Source organism: Haliotis cracherodii, unplaced genomic scaffold, assembly GCF_022045235.1.
Source record: "Haliotis cracherodii isolate W230 unplaced genomic scaffold, xgHalCrac1.p SCAF_23, whole genome shotgun sequence".
Lineage (NCBI taxonomy): Eukaryota > Metazoa > Mollusca > Gastropoda > Lepetellida > Haliotidae > Haliotis > Haliotis cracherodii.
The window spans coordinates 3,961,195-3,979,195 of record NW_027266279.1 but is presented as its reverse complement, the minus strand read 5'-3'; the positions used below and the strand labels follow the sequence as shown (position 1 = coordinate 3,979,195).

At 38.1% G+C, this 18,001-nt stretch overlaps 1 protein-coding gene across 1 annotated transcript in view; it reads right to left on the bottom strand.

The window, feature by feature from the left end:
- The window catches only part of LOC139471843 (polyamine-transporting ATPase 13A3-like), a 49,032-nt gene that overhangs the window by 20,071 nt on the left and 10,960 nt on the right, over positions 1-18,001 (bottom strand). The window contains exons 2-10 of the mRNA XM_071254341.1: positions 17,541-17,626; positions 10,346-10,513; positions 9,528-9,589; positions 8,898-8,970; positions 7,537-7,622; positions 3,272-3,346; positions 2,656-2,725; positions 966-1,100; positions 158-224 (exon numbers count right to left, since the gene is read on the bottom strand). Coding sequence (XP_071110442.1) covers positions 158-224; positions 966-1,100; positions 2,656-2,725; positions 3,272-3,346; positions 7,537-7,622; positions 8,898-8,970; positions 9,528-9,589; positions 10,346-10,513; positions 17,541-17,626 — 822 coding nt within the window. The remainder of the gene's footprint in view (positions 1-157; positions 225-965; positions 1,101-2,655; positions 2,726-3,271; positions 3,347-7,536; positions 7,623-8,897; positions 8,971-9,527; positions 9,590-10,345; positions 10,514-17,540; positions 17,627-18,001) is intronic.

Sequence of the window (18,001 nt, the reverse complement as noted above, 5' to 3'; positions counted from 1 at the left end):
TACTTGGGACCTATTCACTGGTACAAGAGACCTATTCTTCCTCAGAATCCGTTTGAGAAGACAAGCAGGGACTTATATCATCTGTCAGGAATCTCCACTTGAAAACATGTGGATACTGGGAAGCTTTTCATCCACGGATGGATCATGGATCACTCACCTTCATTACCGCGACACACAGTGACAATGGTGGACCCTGAGATGGTGTTACGTAATGCTCGCTGCATCTGTGATGGTCATAAATGATAAAGTATGTATTCAACCAGTGATCATTAATATAGAAGTGCTAATGATGCTCATATTTTTTAGTAGTCTCATGTCAATCATGTCAAAGTACTGTTATAATGTTAGTGAGTCAGTTTCATTTTATGCAGCTTTTAGCAATATTCTAGCAAAATCAGAAAATGGCCTTCACACATTGTACCATGTGGGGTATCCAACCTGGGCATTGCTGAGTGTCATGTAAAACAACAAACCAACCAACCATCAGCGTGAGGAGAACATTTAAACCACTGGGCATTTTTGCACAATGCATATTATTACAGAAGACCTCAAGGGTACATTATTCATTTTATTTTCAAATCCATGTAACACAACTGTTTTCATCAAATATTCACTTGTTCATGACTAGTTACATTATACTTATCATCTTGTCAACAAACGCTTCAGATGAAAAATGATGCAATCCCAATATTTAACTTTAATCTGGCATAGAAAGGATACAAAATAGTCAGTCAAAAATCTGTTCTAGTAAGGCTAGACATTTCAATTATTATTATATTTTGTGTGAAAATTCCTGATAGCAGGTGGACAAAACAATATAACAAACACACATACATCTTGTTGCTAAACCTAATGCATACATAATTCTTTGATGTGAACACATACATCTGCAATCTGAGGTGGGCGAAATTGTGCTTTTAAGATTTTTATTCTTTCAACCTATTCTAAAACATATGAATTCATACCTTTCTTGTCTGGTAGATGGTGACGATGATGGAGACAGCGGAGATGAAGACAATGCAGCTGGCGTACAGCTCGTAGGCATCAGCATACCACACACACATACTGAACACTTGGAAGACATAGAATGGAGAAAGAACCTGGCAAACAGCAAAAGCAAGACATTTTGTTGAAGGCCACTTTGAACAGTATTTCAATGACGTTATTGGGAGGCAGCTTGACGTGGGAGGAAAACTAAAGGGGATACATCTATTACACGTTCACCACTTTGGTGACAAGTTGAGGCTGATGCCAGTATTTATAGTGCTAGCCCACTGAGATACCATGCCGCACCCAAACATGTATACCCCACACAGACACATTATATCGACAAGTTCCTTTAATGCCAAACACCAGACAGAGTAACAATAACAAGAAAACAGCGCAACATTAGAAGTTTGTTTGTTCACATAGTTCATATAGCCCCTAATAATAAGAAGAGATAGGCATTGGGCCGCTTTTTGTAATTTGAAAAAAAATATTAAATGTGAAATTAATACACACAAAAGGCCCTTTCTCTGGAAAAAACTCAGTCTTGATAAGTATCTCTTTGATAAGTTAACTTCAGTTGTTTCTGAGAAAACTTGCCGTCATTGCACAAATAACATGGATGGAAGGCTGTAACTGCAAAAAATTAATTGACAGGACCAATTTCCAAACTCAATCTCAACAAATAACTCTTAGATAAGCATGCAACTTTCATTCTTGTAGCCTTAGTAATTTTCGGAGAATACCTGTCCCCATTGCACAACTATGCGCAGAGTTTAAAAACATGTGGAAAGGGCCATACCTCTGTAAAAACATATTTGACAGGACCAATTTTCGAAAAAAGTTTTGACAAGTATCTCTTAGATAAGCATGCAAACTTTCATTCACCTAACTTCAATAATTTTTGCACACACTATACACAAAGTAAAATAACATGGGTCAAAGGCCATAACTCTGAAAACAAATAATTAACAGGACCAATTTGTGAACTCAGTCTTGACAAGTATCTCTTCGATAAGCATGCCAAGTGTCATTATTGTAACTTCAGTAGGTTTTGTGAAAACTTGTCCCCATTCATAAGTTGAAAATCACCGAGCAAGGGCCATAACTCTGTAGAAATTGAATTTACGACATCCATTTTCAAACTAAGTTGAGATAATGACCAGTAACACCAGTGTGCAAAATTTCATTTCCCTGACTTGAACAGTTTTAGAGCAAATTTGTCCTCTTTGAGAACCGGACAGAACGGACAAACTCTGTTCCAATATGCCCCGCCCCACTTTGTGGCGGGGGATAATTACCATCTGATAACATGTCTTGGTATGACAAGGCCAGGAGAGCGAAACACCGACCTTCCGCCCTATCCATTATACCACTTAGAAGGTCCCCGACCAAATGATCTTATCCGCAAGTGATCGTGTAATATAAACAATCACATATCGTAGCTTCGTATAGTGTGCATCCCCCATCACCCATTTTGCTGAATACTTAACATACACTGTCCACAAGACTAGGCAGTTTGGGGATTGCCAATTAGAAACTGATCCTTAAGGTTTCCTTAGTGGCCTTGTAATTCATCACAAACACACAATTTGTAACTGTTTAGGCTGTCACTAAATTGTCAATAACCTAACTAATATCAACTCATCAAAAATAATTCTTACTCACCTCTCGGAGGAATATTTGGATTATAGGCGTCACATGAACTCGGATTGAATTGAGGCCATACAGGCCATGTCTGTCAAGAAACAAACAGGCACACATTATTTTACAATCTTCCATCAATAATGGATGTTATGTCATCACTAATCCTAATGATAAAGAAGGAGGGAAATTTTCTTAAGAATACAGCCCAGAAATCTCTTATTAATTACGAAAACTTATTGAAGACAGTTCTTACATGTCTTATAACTGAATATGCCAAAACAAACAACTTTACAGACTGTCAGAATAATAATCAACACAAACAAATGTGAATGTGAAATCAGTGACATCGTTCAGCATAAGAATGCAACACAAGCCCCGCCCATTCTATTATCAGCCAATCAGAAAAAAGAAGTCCATTAGTCGGGGTGCCACAGTAGTGGGTCAACAAGTGAGGCACAATCCTTGCAATGGAAAAGACCAGACCAAAGAACAGGTGGCCAGTGAATACTGTCATTGAGAGACCACTGTTAAGCTTATACAATCATGTTCTTCAAGTTAAGATTATAACATTGTCCTTCCCTGACCATTACTTTCAATCAAACTCCAAATGTGACACATCAAGACAGTATCTACAAACCGTCTTTGTTGGTCCTCGTAGGACAGCCCCTTCGACTGGTAGAAGTAGGAGCATGGGTTATCTTTCTCCAGACCCCTGCAGTAAACAAAGGAACTTTACATTGAACACAATCCTTGTATTACACTCAGGAAGCCACACAATTTCAAAATATGGTCCCATAAATTTGTTCAGAGATTTATCTAGGATTCTAAACTAAATGCCCTTTGCAGGCAAATTGGGAAACAATTGTCATATTCTTCAAAACTTGATTATTATTTTCCATGTTCTTATTTTTGTAAATTCTGGGGAATTCGGAAATGTTAACTTCACATTGGGAATTTTAACTGTCATTTGCTCCAGACTTTGGGCCTCTGCACCAGTCGTCAAGATAAATCCCTTTAGAGTGTTTGTGTTTAACACTGCATTCAGCTATATACGGCAGCCTGTAATAATCAAGTCTGGAACAGACAATCCAGTGATTCATATTACGACCAACAATCAACATGATGGGTATTTGCTGTAAGCTTTAACCCCCTGGATGCCAGAGGGACATATATGTCCCTCCTCTACAGCCCTAACTTTGAAGTCGAATAAAATTCAAAATACATCACCCACACAACTACACTTTACAGTTTTGATTAAGGTGTGAAATTCCCTGTTCTGTGATATCATTCACTGGCATTTTAGGCCAAGCAAAAGTACTGAACATGACCTTTGAAAATTAGGTACATCATAAATGTCGCCATTTTTTACACATTACTAAATCACCACTCACGGCGTTATTTACAGCATGTTTTGAAATCTAAATTTCGCATATTCACTCGGAGAAATGAATTTCAAAAATAGCATATTAGTGATCACGGGTATCTGTCTTTTATGAAATCACCAATGATCATTCCAAAACGTCTCTGATAACCCTAGAATCGTTTAGAATGTTTTGGAAAAAACGAAAACACGAACGCCGAAGTGAACTTTCCGCCATATTGGATAGTGTTTACAGAATCACGTTTCAGGTGCACCGGTTATGAGACGCCTGTAACATCAAGTATATTTCAAACTTATCTGCGATACCTACAGCCTTGAATTCCTCATATATTTTAGAATCAAATGACCAGTGGTCTTTGTCACCAATACAAAGTGGCTAGATGAAATAAGCAAAATAATTTAGGTGTGAAAACGAACGCTGTGCTTGAAAAACTGAACATGGTTGAAATGTAAACAAAGCAAAATTCAGATTTTACACAGTGTAGCATATTCTCCTATTTTGAGCTATCCATTCGTCTATTCGTTCAAGATATAGGCTCAACATTGTCAGAATATGCATGGGAAGAGAATCGTAGGAAGAATTAGGGAATTTCAAATAGATAAATTGCAATGATTTGATATTTTCAACAGAAGTTGTCAAAGTTACCGTTCTGGTTGACGCCATGACTGACGCAAAAACACGCACAACGACAACGGTATTTATCGGAATTTCTGACTATTTCCGTTTGTTTCAATGAAAATTATGACAACAAATAACAGTACATAGATTGTCAGAATGTTTCTGATTACTTACATGTCACATTTATGTTTATACAATCCCTGAATCAACGAAAGTCCCCTCGTACAATCCCGCGTACTGTTGAAAGTGTACACGCCATTTTGTAAAAGTGGGTCACAGGTAGTGATGTCATACGTCAACATTGTTGTACACATTTGGTAATTTCTTTGAGGAGAAGGTCCTTGAATTAGAGTACACACGATCACTGTATCGTGCTGTTTACAGTCTCAGTTATGATGTATATTTTGCATGTCTTTTATAAAAAAATTCACACAATTAATTTCACTTTGGATATTTGTCAATGTTCAAAATGAAATCATACGTACATATAGGCCACAACATGTATGAACGAACCTTTGATAATCTCCTGTTTGTTTAAACATTATTTACATAACAATGTCATAGGTTTATAGTGTCGACTACGATATTTCTTTCCTTTGGACAAGTGTTACAAGATGAAGTGTAAATGTACCTGCAGCATGTACGTATTTCTTGGGATGTGTAATAAGTCAATATTATAAGTTCATATAACCCATGTCCATGAATAGCCGTTTCATTTTATTTTATAACTAAAACTGAATATATTACTTTAACAAAATGGATAATATTTTTCGGTAAAATATATGCACACATTCCTGAAATGTCTTGGTCTCGGATTTGTCTTTTATGTCGTTGGATACAGAGAACAGTGATATCTAACGATTCACCAGGTGCGCGTTTGTCACAAACAATTTACGAATTATTCCTCTCGTTTTGCATTATATAATCAATGGTTACAAAAAAATTTCAATATTGTGATCACAGGATAGTAAACAGTTTACTTTATTTCTCCAGGAATTGTAAAATGTATAAAGATATAACCCATGCCAGGTACCCCGTTGGTTCAAACGTATATAATTATCCTGATAATTCTATACCAAAAGAGCTTTCTTTGCATCTTTTATTGTGTAAGAAAAAATAACATAATCATGAACAAATATATGTCCAATATTGAATATAATTTTGGTTGTTTTGAAATATTCTTTTGGGAATTTCATTACGTAAGCTGATGCCAAACAGGTGCGTGTCTTGTCCAATTAAGATACACGATAAACTAATTGTTTACATATTCAAGACATTATTTACTTGGTGAGAGCAGTCATTTTATGTTGTGTCGAAAAAGCGTCAAATTCCGTTCCACACATCGAGATTTTCCATACCATGAACAAAAATTAGGGGAGATATATATTAATCAAAATACCAGTGTCGTCTTTTTCCGACGTTATGAAAGACATAAAACCAGCCATGACGTCAAAAGGAATCGTGTTATTTTTAGGGTATTTCATTACATTTGGTGATAAGGCTTGTGCTCCATTAATAATGATGCAACATTAGTCAAATTACACTTACACAATCAGGAGAATGTTGGAATCTAAGGACTAAGTTATAGCTTAGATAAGGCCATCCATTTCTCTATTACCTCCTTTTTATGAAGTACGATTTCATCATTTCTTATGGGTATATTTTATAACTAAACGTGTACAGTTTCAATATTGATATTTGTGTTGGAATAGTTTGGTTCCTCCTGAACAAAACACCACGAAAATATTTTGTCCGTTCTCACAGCTAATTCTCACCAAGTGACCTGAGTTACAACAAAGTAGAGCTAAGCATAGTGGAGTTATGCCCCCTTTTCTTTGTACGTGTGTAACCTCTCTGTCACCTTTTGACGTCATAGAGAAAAATCAGTTTTCGTCATTTACGGCATGCTATTTTGGGAATTGAATGTATGTCGTTATATATACGCATATATAACTCCATTTGATATGTAGTTATGTCGTTCAGATATTAGGCAGTATTTTTTTCGCTCACTGTTTCCGTAAAGCTTCTTAATAAAAAAAATTGTCGCACAGTACTTTTATCGGTGTACGATAAAAAGCGGAGAAATTTACTGTTTTTCAACGCAGAATAAATTCTCGGACAACACTAAGGAGTGTCTTTTTTTAAAACCGGTTTGATATTTACAGTTAAATTTACACAATCAAATAAGAAATTTAATATTCTCCACCTCTGCGTAATTTAATAGCTAGAGGTAGATCCAGTGCCGTTTGAGCGCAATTCTCGCACAACCTTCACTTTTCCTATCTTAGGAAAATGTGCGTCAGAAAAAAAACTCGGCATCCAGAGGGTTAACCTAAACAAACAAAGTATTACTTACTTACTTTGGAGATTTAATGTGCGCTTTCCGACTGATGAGTATTTTGAAAGTATTTTGACTGAAGTCTATTTATAGGGAACACATACTTCTATCTAACCAGAAACAAACCAGGGTATTGAGATAATGGAATAGTTTTATGATACGCTGGCTCATCTATCAAGTATGAAGCAAATGTTTGTTTGTTGTTTAATCCAGCAATCAGCAATATGCCAGTATATGACAGTGGTCTGTAAATCGAGTGATTGGTATCAGGGGCACTGATCTACACAATTGGGATACGATGACATGCATCAGCCTAGTCAGTAGAATAACTGGTATACTGCAATACGCTTTTCAAACGATAAGTATTACATTATTTGTTAAGTGTTCCAGTACATAGGACAAAAAATACATTACAATTTTCGTTATTACTTGTTTAGTTTAACCAAAAATCAACATCAGTATATTGCAATACAATTTCTTGTCCAAAACACAACTCTACTTAAGACAAGCATGGGTGGCTGATTGAACCAGTGGTAGAATATGTCTTTCTGATGTTTGACTTACTTGAGTCGGATGAACTCATCACGTTCTGGGTCCCAGATGTATTTAACCTTCTTCGAGATGAAATAGCGAATCTTGTTCTCATCATGCTGAAAATACATGGCAGGTTATTCAATGTTTCTGCAATTCACATTCCACTGTCAATAGTTTTACTTGGGGCTGATAGAATATGACTACATTTGGGAAGAGTGAGTGAGTGAGTTGGGTTTACCGCCGCTTTTAACAGTATTCCAGTTATATCGCGGCGTGTCAGCCTAATGTGGGAGGAAAGCCCGAAGTGATGCAGGTCTCAGACGTTTACCACTTCGGTGAAACCCACAAGCACGGGTATGGTGCTGACAAACCTAGAAACATAATAGGGTCGAACCAGGATTCGAACTCACAATCATAGGTTTCTGGCGTGTCCAAGGGATGCAACTCTGCACAGCGAACCGCGGCGCCTTAGACAACTGGGCCACACGTGCCCCCACATTTGGGAAGAAAACATGCAGTCCTTCCAGTTTCACTAAAAAGATACTTCTACAATAACATACAATCCTAAAGTCCAGTATTCCAGACCATAAGTGTGGATGTGTTTGACCCTGCTCATCTGTCTAAAACAAGGTAACCGAGCCAAGTTGTAGAGTGATCTCTACTGAAGGGCAAATGGTGCTCAGCAATGGTGGGTAGATGATTGTTCATTTGTCACAAATTAGACTTCTAAATCTGCTTCAACTCCTAAATTACCAGAATATTAAATCTGACATTGCTTCAAACAATAGTGACTTATGGAATCAATGATTTCTTGAAGCCTCACACTGGACCCCTGTTCTTATAATTTATTGTATCACAAATTAGTCAGTTTCTAATCTTTCATTGGAGAAAAAAACAATTACAAAGACGAATCAATGAAGACATACTCATATCCCCCGCCCATACCGCCATTTTCATTACTGTCCTTGAAACTCAAAAAAATCTTTTTTATAAAACTATCAATGGGCACCAGTTCACCACTAGACTTATCTATGTGCCATGTTTGGCTAAGTTATCTCCAATGGTTTTTGAGTTCTGCTCTGGAAACATGACATTCCTATATCCCCCTTTCACTACATGGCGGGAATAAGAATGATGAGCAGGTTAGCCAGTACAACCAATTGTAAGTCCTTCAGAAACTCACAAATGTCCATGAAAATACAGACTGTTTGTTTGTTTGTTGTGACATCATGAGCATCGATCCATGCAATTGGGATTCAATGACATGGCTCAACAAAGTCAGTGAGCCTGACCACCCCATCTCATTAGTCGCCTCTTATGACAAGCATAGTCGCCTTTAACAGCAAGCATGGGTTACACTGAAGACCTATTCTAGGGTCGAAAATACATACTGTAGCTTGTAGATTTGATTCCTGATGTGAGGTGTTGTATGATATAGCCTTGTCTGGCGCCTTTGGATCAGGTCTGTAACAGAAGAATACAATCAACAGCAAGAGCAACACAATGTTGGTCAGCAGTGCTCAAAATTATGGGAGGTCCTGGGGTCCTTGGGTCCTGAGGCATTCAAATTCCACAAATCTGCATCTTTTAACATCAGGATTAAGACAAGGACCCCTTGGCTTGCCTGCTTATTTCTGAACACCAGTTAGGTGTGACAGTCACAAAAAGAATGAACATGACACTTGTTTCACGTTAGTGAAAAGAGTGAACCATACCTTTTTTTTGCATTTAAAGCATCATTGCACACTGACATTAAAAGAACCCTAACTCTGAGATAGTAATGGGGACCCAAGGCACAAGTAAAGATGTGAAATTGTAAAATATCGCTTCCTAACCCTCAAACACACCAAAACCTATAGTTCACAGCAACATGCCTGTTGCATTTCACGTTTTCATTTGGATATCATATCACATATACATATTATATATAATCTCCACATTATTATTTTTACATGATACAAATCCAAAATGTAGCCCTTTAAGGCCCATCATGTTTACCCGAATCAAGGTATACAACTTACTGTGCTCCATCTCTGGTAATCATGATGCAGATGTTTGACTTGAACCATTCCTTCCACTGATCCTGGAAATATATCAAGAGAGTGAGTCGAGGGAGTTCAAATCTAAAGCTACCTTAGCATAGTTTCAGCCATATCACGATGAGGCAATAGTTGTGTTGAGCTCTGAGAACATTTTCAGCTTGTTAGAGGACCGCATGTTTACCACTCTAGTGCTTTCATATAAATAAATAATAATCAGGAAGAATATAGGACTTAAACCCACAAGCAGCGGATCCAATACTATGCACTGCACAACTGAAGAATGTTACAGGCACTGTCAGTAACATAGTTGCAACCCTGGCCAGTGAGCACCTGGAGTGGGTGGCCTTACCTTCAGTTACACTGTTGTAGCCTCGGCCAGTGAGCACCTGGAGTGGGTGGCCTTACCTTCAGTAACACTGTTGTAGCCTCGGCCAGTGAGCACCTGGAGTGGGTGACCTTACCTTCAGTAACACTTTTGTAGCCTCGGCCAGTCAGCACCTGGAGTTGGTGGCCTAACCTTCAGTAACACTGTTGTAGCCTCGGCCAGTGAGCACCTGGAGTGGGTGGCCTTACCTTCAGTAACACTGTTGTAGCCTCGGCCAGTGAGCACCTGGAGTGGGTGACCTTACCTTCAGTAACACTGTTGTAGTCTCGGCCAGAGAGCACCTGGAGTGGGTGACCTTACCTTCAGTAACACTGTTGTAGCCACGGCAAGTGAGCACCTGGAGTCGGTGGCCTTACCTTCAGTAACACTGTTGTAGTCTCGGCCAGTGAGCACCTGGAGTCGGTGGCCTTACCTTCAGTAGCACTGTTGTAGCCTCGGCCAGTGAGCACCTGGAGTGGGTGGCCTTAATAAACAGATGTGGCAGCCAGTAGAAGAAGAGTCGCAGCAGCCCGACCGTGATGATGATGAAGAACCACACGACAGCTTTCTTCAGTGTATGGGGCCTAAACCCGGAGATTTCCTGCAACAGTGAGTGAGTGAGTGAGTGAGTGAGTGAGTGAGTGAGTGAGTGAGTGAGTGAGTGAGTGAGTGAGTGAGTGAGTGAGTGAGTGAGTGAGTGAGTGAGTGAGTGGGTGGGTGGGTGGGTGGGTGGGTGGGTGGGTGAGTGGGATTTTGGGGGATTGTTGTTTCACACTGCAGTCTGTCAGTTATCTTACAAGATCAGAATCAAATCTGGATTGGACAAACCAGGGTTTGACATGAGCTGAATCAAACCATTCTGTAACCAACTGATCCTAGTATTAGTTGTCTTTTGCCATTACTGAATCATATCACAACAAGAGACACAAAGAAAGAGCTTCATACATTGTACCCAAGTGGGACTCAAACAAAGACTGATGAGATGTGCTCTGACCACTGGGCCACCATATTCTGTTCCAGAAATCACATCATTGTATACCTGGACTTATATTTGTAATATTTTCTATAAATTTTATTCAAAAATTTATTCTATATTGATTACATAAATTTCTGGGAAATGGTGCCTCAACTCACTGTTATTCTTCCCCGCCCTTAAGGGTGTGCGGTATTACTGGTGCAATGGTATATTGTGGTGCAACACGTAAGGTTATCCTTATCTTGGCATATAAAACAAGTAGGAAATACAATTTAAATGGTAAATCAGACCTCAGTTCTCACTACCGCTAAACCAAGATCTGAAGACATCCCATTAGGGGTCACGTCAGAACGACCTTTCATCCGACCAATCAGAACATCTCTTACCATATTATGAAAGTGACAGTCGGAATGTGATTTCTGATCATGCAGCCTCGAAAACTTTGACTCCGAACGGTAGTTAAGGGTTTAACGACTGTATCCATACAATCTAGTCCATATATTAGCCTTTCCAGAATGTTCTTTTGTTCAGGTTTCAAATTTGTAATCGAGAATTTGTCAAAATATGTTTCGAAGCGTAGTCGCCAATTTGAAATTAGTGCCGTAAAGCACGAGAAAGCTGCCTTCTGATTGGTCATTCCATTGGTCCGTCAAAGTTCGCGCAAGGTTGGTCTGACATGACCTGTAATGGGATGTCCTCTGATCTTTGTTTAGCGGTAGCGAGAACTAAGATCTGATTTTAAAGAGATTGAATGGTAAATAATCATGTCTAGTGATGTTTTACCTCAATTTTCAAATCTTTATTGACCAAGTCTGTTTTATATCTGTTCATTCACCTGAATTGGCTGATGGAATACAATGTAGTTTTTTAGTGCACATAACACTCAATAAATCAGCATTAGAAATTGGCACTAGTCCTATAGTCCTTTCCAAACTGCCCAATAGTTAAGGTATCACAAGGACTAGTAGAAATCAGCCCTTTTTGAGGGTTTGGTTATGTGTTATCATTTTCAGGACCGTTGGGCAAAAACTGTTAGTTCCTAATGCTGTAAATCTATTTTTTGTCCCCCTATTTAACACTATGAATCATAAACAACTACAATATTTTAGTCTGTTTTCAAACTCGGGAGTGCAGCATGCAGCGAAGATCCTGTTAGGTAGGCCGAACATGTTGTGTTGGTTATCTATACCTCTGATGACTCCACCTTAGTTAAACCGCTGATTGTTCATAACACTCATCAATTATTTAGACCCCGAAGGTAGCGCTGTCACGAGGGATCACTATAATAACTTGGGCTGCAATGAATACACAATGAGGCGAATTGATTTGTGTCACGAATATAGGGTAACGAATGCGAATATTAATGCATGAATACAAAAACAAGTCAGCAGTTGATGTATTATTTGTCATATTCAATGAAACAAAAGCAATACGAATTATTTGGTTTTGTTAATTATTAACATATTATACATTTACATACTTCCCTTATCCAGGTACTAGTATCTGCTCAAATGCAACAATGACCAGTGACAACATTACTGTCAAATTAAATATTATAAGAGTGTTGTCTATGAAGAAATCTAAGCATATAACATGTTCTTATGGATATATTCAGATACAGGGTATGTAAATAAACATGACTGCATATTCATAAATATTCGATTCTATCACGAATAAGGAATTCAATTCATGAATGGATACGGCTCAATTCACCGAATACACGAGTGAATCATAACAGCCCTGATACATGTATAAACAATGACAAAAATTAAGAGATCTTTATTTTCACAGTTTATAATCCTAGCCACTCATCCCAGTTGTTTGATGAGCAATTCTTGCTTGACAACTGTATAAGGTTTTATACCAGAATGCCCCTACTTAAGGATAAAACAAGACAAAATGTAAGCAGGGCTCACACAACTCCAACAGAAGTTCAAAACACACCATATATTTTTGAAGAAAATACACATATCAAAATCTAACTTTGCACTGCATCTCTTCTGTTAGTATGGAACTGTTCCCTAAATTTTAAAAGAATCCATGAAGTAGTTTTCTAGTTATAGGTCGCACAAATGTTTCAGTTAAAAACAATTTAAGTAAAACAATGAAAAATAGCTGATTTTCTTTTCAGAAAATCCAAATATTAAAAACAAACTTTGCACTGCATCTCTCCTATTCGTATAGAAACTGTACCCACAATTGGAAAAGATTATATGAAGTAATAGGTCACAAAAAAAGGAGGGACAGACGAATGGAAGGAATTCCTTGGTATAACATCATCAGGAAATGACATATACCGTACCCCCAGTCTGGTGAAATTCAGAAATGAATCTTGGCTACTTATACCCCACTTTTGGCTCATTGACACTGGATAACTTTTGTTCATTGAAAACAAATCAAGTCATCAGAAGATGACAAATGCCCCCGAACAAATCATCTGACTGTTACTTTTACTCCTGTCTGACGTATACAGGAGCAGGGGTTGCAAATTTATATCAAATGTTACTTGACCAAAAGCAATTATGACCAACATTCTTACTTGCCCTATTTTAAAATGTACTTGACCAAAATCAAGCTATTAAATTCAGTAAAATTTAACAACTACAGAACTGAGAATCAGAGATACCCAAAGGTCTCGTTGTAGCGAAGGATCACGGCAGTGTTTCCTCGCTATTGCGCCTCTCAACATTGCGCTAACTCGGTTATAGGGCGGTAACACATGGCTCTAAGTATTTATTTACATATAAAATTCTTAATTTTTAGTTTTACACTGACACGATGTTCCCCCAGCAAAACTGTGTGTAAAGGGATCGGTACATCACACAACACATTATTTACAGCAACCACGGTCAGATTATCACCATTGATGCCTTGAAACAAACTTTAGTTGACAGGGAATGGATACATATATCATAACTGCCATACTATGACTCGTTAAAAGTCCTATTTGTTGTAGTTTGACTTGTAGTTTGTGTCAACAAAGTTTTTGCGATCGAGAGCGTGTGAGCCTCGATGGTGACCAGTGTATTCAAATAATTTATTTCATCAAAGCTAGGCCTAATGAAGCTTTAAAAGCCAGCACTAGACCAATCTCACATGACAAATTCCAAGAAATGTAGTCAACTACGAAACTGAACGAAAAGGGTCGAATAGGTGACGGACACTTAAGAAGGTTACAGGTAGGCATGGTGTCTCGTGACTTTAGTCTACGGACACTTATGAATGATCCCGATGCTATTTGGCACACTCGTCTCATTCAGTTATCTACAACATACCGAGTGGTGAGGAATGAGCTGATATGGCGCGAACTGAAAATGGCTCCAGGCGTCATAAGTGAGACGTCGAACTCGAGAGTACCCATGAATGACATGGTATTTAATAAATCGTCAGCTGATTTTTGTGACAGAAAAGTGTGGTAGGGAACACTGTAAGGATGATGTGGATAATAGTTAGGAATGAGGGAGGCATGAGCATGGCTAGTGATGACAAAACAGTGAGTTCGCTTTTGAATCAGTACTGAAAAAATGTTGCCAGTGAAAATGGCTTATGTGAATGTTCCAGGACAGTTTCCAGGAGCCAAAATATTAAACACAAAACCATTTCATCCTTTTTACTCAACGTTGTAGTATGATGAATATTAGGAGCCGCTATAGAATCTATAATAGCCACTAAACGGGTCTCTAACCCAAATGATCATAAAGGGGTGATTGATCGTAGAGGGGATCCAAGGGCTAAGGAAAGAGTTCGGGATAACCTACCCTAGCACTGGCGACATTTGGATATGTTCACTAATAAACTGCATACTTGTGCATAATAATGAATGTTAATGAACAGAAAAATTAATATATATTAATATTAGTTCCCATTTATAACCATTTTAGCCACTTGAATTACGAGAAAAACAAAATAAAAAATGCATAAAAAGAACATGTGCTTTTGTAAACTAGCGCTTGCTATAAAATGCGCCACTGCAGGCTATATTAAGTAAACAAATATTCAAAACTCTCAACACGTATTCAATGACATTGCGTGTAGAGATGACAGATTACTGGAAAGAGCGAATGCTCACTCGATGACCTCTGACGTCACAGGCATTGTTTCGCAAAGGGTCATTGGACCAGGCATTTATTCAATGCAGAGGGCCACTGGACCAGGCGTTTATTCAATGCAGAGGGCCATTGGACCAGGCGTTTATTCAATGCAGAGGGCCACTGGACCCAGTGTTTATTCAAGGCAGAAGGTCATTGGATCAGGTGTTTATTAAAGGCAGAGGGTCATTGGATTAGGTGTCCATTGAAGGCAGAGGGCCAATGGACCCAGTGTTTATTCAAGGCAGAGGGTCATTGGATCAGGTGTTTAATCAAGGCAGAGGATAATTGGACCACGGGGTCTATTCAAGGCAGGCATTTAGGGAACTGTATCTTTGAAACAGTGTAACCACTACAGGTACTACCAAGGCAACTAACAGAAGTGAATTGTTTACTTCCTTCTTTTGTTTAGGACATGCTCTCTGATTGGTTGATCAGAGTACCATGTTATTAATTGTGAAAAAACTATTGCAAAAACTCATATGAGGTCACACCATGCACACTGGCAGCTTGTTCTGGTCCAGACTAATGCCGATTGAATAGTGCTAGCCCACTGAGACATCATGCTGGGCAGGCAGGGTAACAATAAGTATCATTGTTTAACATCTTTGGGTATGACGGGGTTGGGGATCGAACCACTGACCTTCCACACTCTCATGATTTAAGGTAAGTATGTCATATGTTCTTTCTATTATTTTAATTGGGTCATGACAAGGAAACCTGTGATTTCAGGTGAGTAAGTCTGATTTAATACTGCTTCCAACAGTATTTTAGTCATGTCACTGTGATAGATCGATGACTCAGCAAAGCCGCAAGTGTTGCAGGTCATTAGATATTTACCATTTTGGTGAAACCCATGAGCAAATGGTTGACGCTGACATTGAAGCAAGAAACATAATCACTGAATTTTGGACTTCAACACACAATTAGAGTTTCTGGGAGGGGAGGGGGCTGGGAACATACTCTCAAAATGTTGTTAGGTTTTACCCAAGAAAAATAAATACGTCTTGAAGGGCTGAATGAAAATTGAGAATCTATCCCAAATAAAATGCCCAGGTCCTAAACAAACCACCACCCTCCACCCCTCTGAATATCAAACAGTTGGTCTCTCAACATTGGTGACTAACATAAATTTGTTGCAAAACAGTTTTCATATCTATTGGCAAGCAGGTCAGTGTACACTTGTAGTGCTGGACGCAACATCCTGCAACAGCTGTTGGAATAAACAGGTTATCACGTGTTGTGAACATTTCATGTCATCCAAGCACCAGATTACCCTTGCCAGTACCCTTGCTTCGCTTGTGTTCTGATAACAGCTATCAGTTCATGAATAAGCACACCTGATTGGTCAATCTTACCACACGCATGAAGACATGAACAATTCAACCACAGCCATGTCTCTATATAGAGCTCATTACAAGGATATTTATTCTTGTTTTGCAGGGTTAATTCTAGACATGAACATTAGCTTATTATCATTACAATAGGCCAAATGTTCACTGTTTTGATGACATTTGTTGTAAATATGACAGATCATTTGAAAAACAAGAAAACAGCATTATCACCATCCCCTGATATGGGGCACAAAGTATTTTTTCTTTGTTCACATTAGTAGTGAATAAAAACAATAAAAAAAGAATCCTATAAAGCCTTCAGAAGAGATAGGAACTATGGACACTTTATGTCATCAGAACTAAAGACTAATTGTGACATTTCCTGAGGACTTGGGGCTTGATATCAGCCTCTGAGCAGGTCTAATTAAAGTCATGCACCAGGTTTGTTTCTTTCTTTGTTGTTTCACACTATCCTCAACAATATTCCAGCCATTTTCCAGTGAAGCAAAAAACAGTGATTGATAAACGACAAGTTTGATTTATTTGTGACAAAAAACAAGACAAGGTTCTGGGACTAACCAGACGAAAAATATTGCAAGACATACACATACAATCTGAGATTGGATGCAAATAGTTTACAAAGCAAAGACGCAAAGAAGCATGGCTTTTTTAATCACTAAATTTATCAAAACTGTAGCTTGCTTGTTACATATCTGACATTTTGTTTTCAGGCAAGAAATAAACTAAAAGATCTGAGTGTCAATTGTGGATTTTCTTTTATCTGAGAACTTAAATACCCATCTAAAACAGGCTAAAGGCAACTGAACATCTGCAATGATATTAAAAAATCAATAAAAAAACATGGAAATCAAGTGAAGCATGACATAGATCGCAGCCTTGTAGTCCCACATTCATGCCTTGGACACCCAAAATATACTTGTGAGTCTCCCAGACTTGACTGTAGACAGACCCAGGTAAATCACTGATATTACTTCTGTTTTTAACACTGGGCTGCATTTAGTTAATTGAATATAAATAAAAAAAGTGAAGAATGAATTTTTCAAAATAGACATTTGAACATTTCTGAATCTTTTGATAAACTGGTTGTATGATAGATTGATCACATAATGCAGTGCCAACTTTTCACTCAATTCTGTCAAAATCAGTTTCTTTGACATATCTGATTGAATCTGCAACATATTGAATGATCACCATGGCAACATTTCCTACCATTTGATCCTCCTCCCCCGGATTGATGTAAATTCGATCCGACTTCATCGGTGGTGGACCAGTCTGTCCCATCTTCAGCTTAGACCCTGAAAACAGAACATGTGAACAGTCAGGTCATGAAACATATCAGATCAGGTAAACAGTCAAATCATGTAAAACATCAGATCATGTGAACAGATAATGTAATACATCAGACCATGTAAACAATCAGACCATGTTAAACATCAGATCATGTAATCAGACCATGTAATACATACGATCATATAATATCATATCAATTAATATATACCAGATCATGTAATACATCAGATCATGTAATAGATCAGATCATGTAACATACCAGATCATGTAATACATCAGATCATGTAATACATCAGATCATGTACAGAGCCCCAGATAAGCTGCGTATCTGCGTAAAATATGTATCAGAATGCAGAAATACGCAGTAAAATCAAATCCAA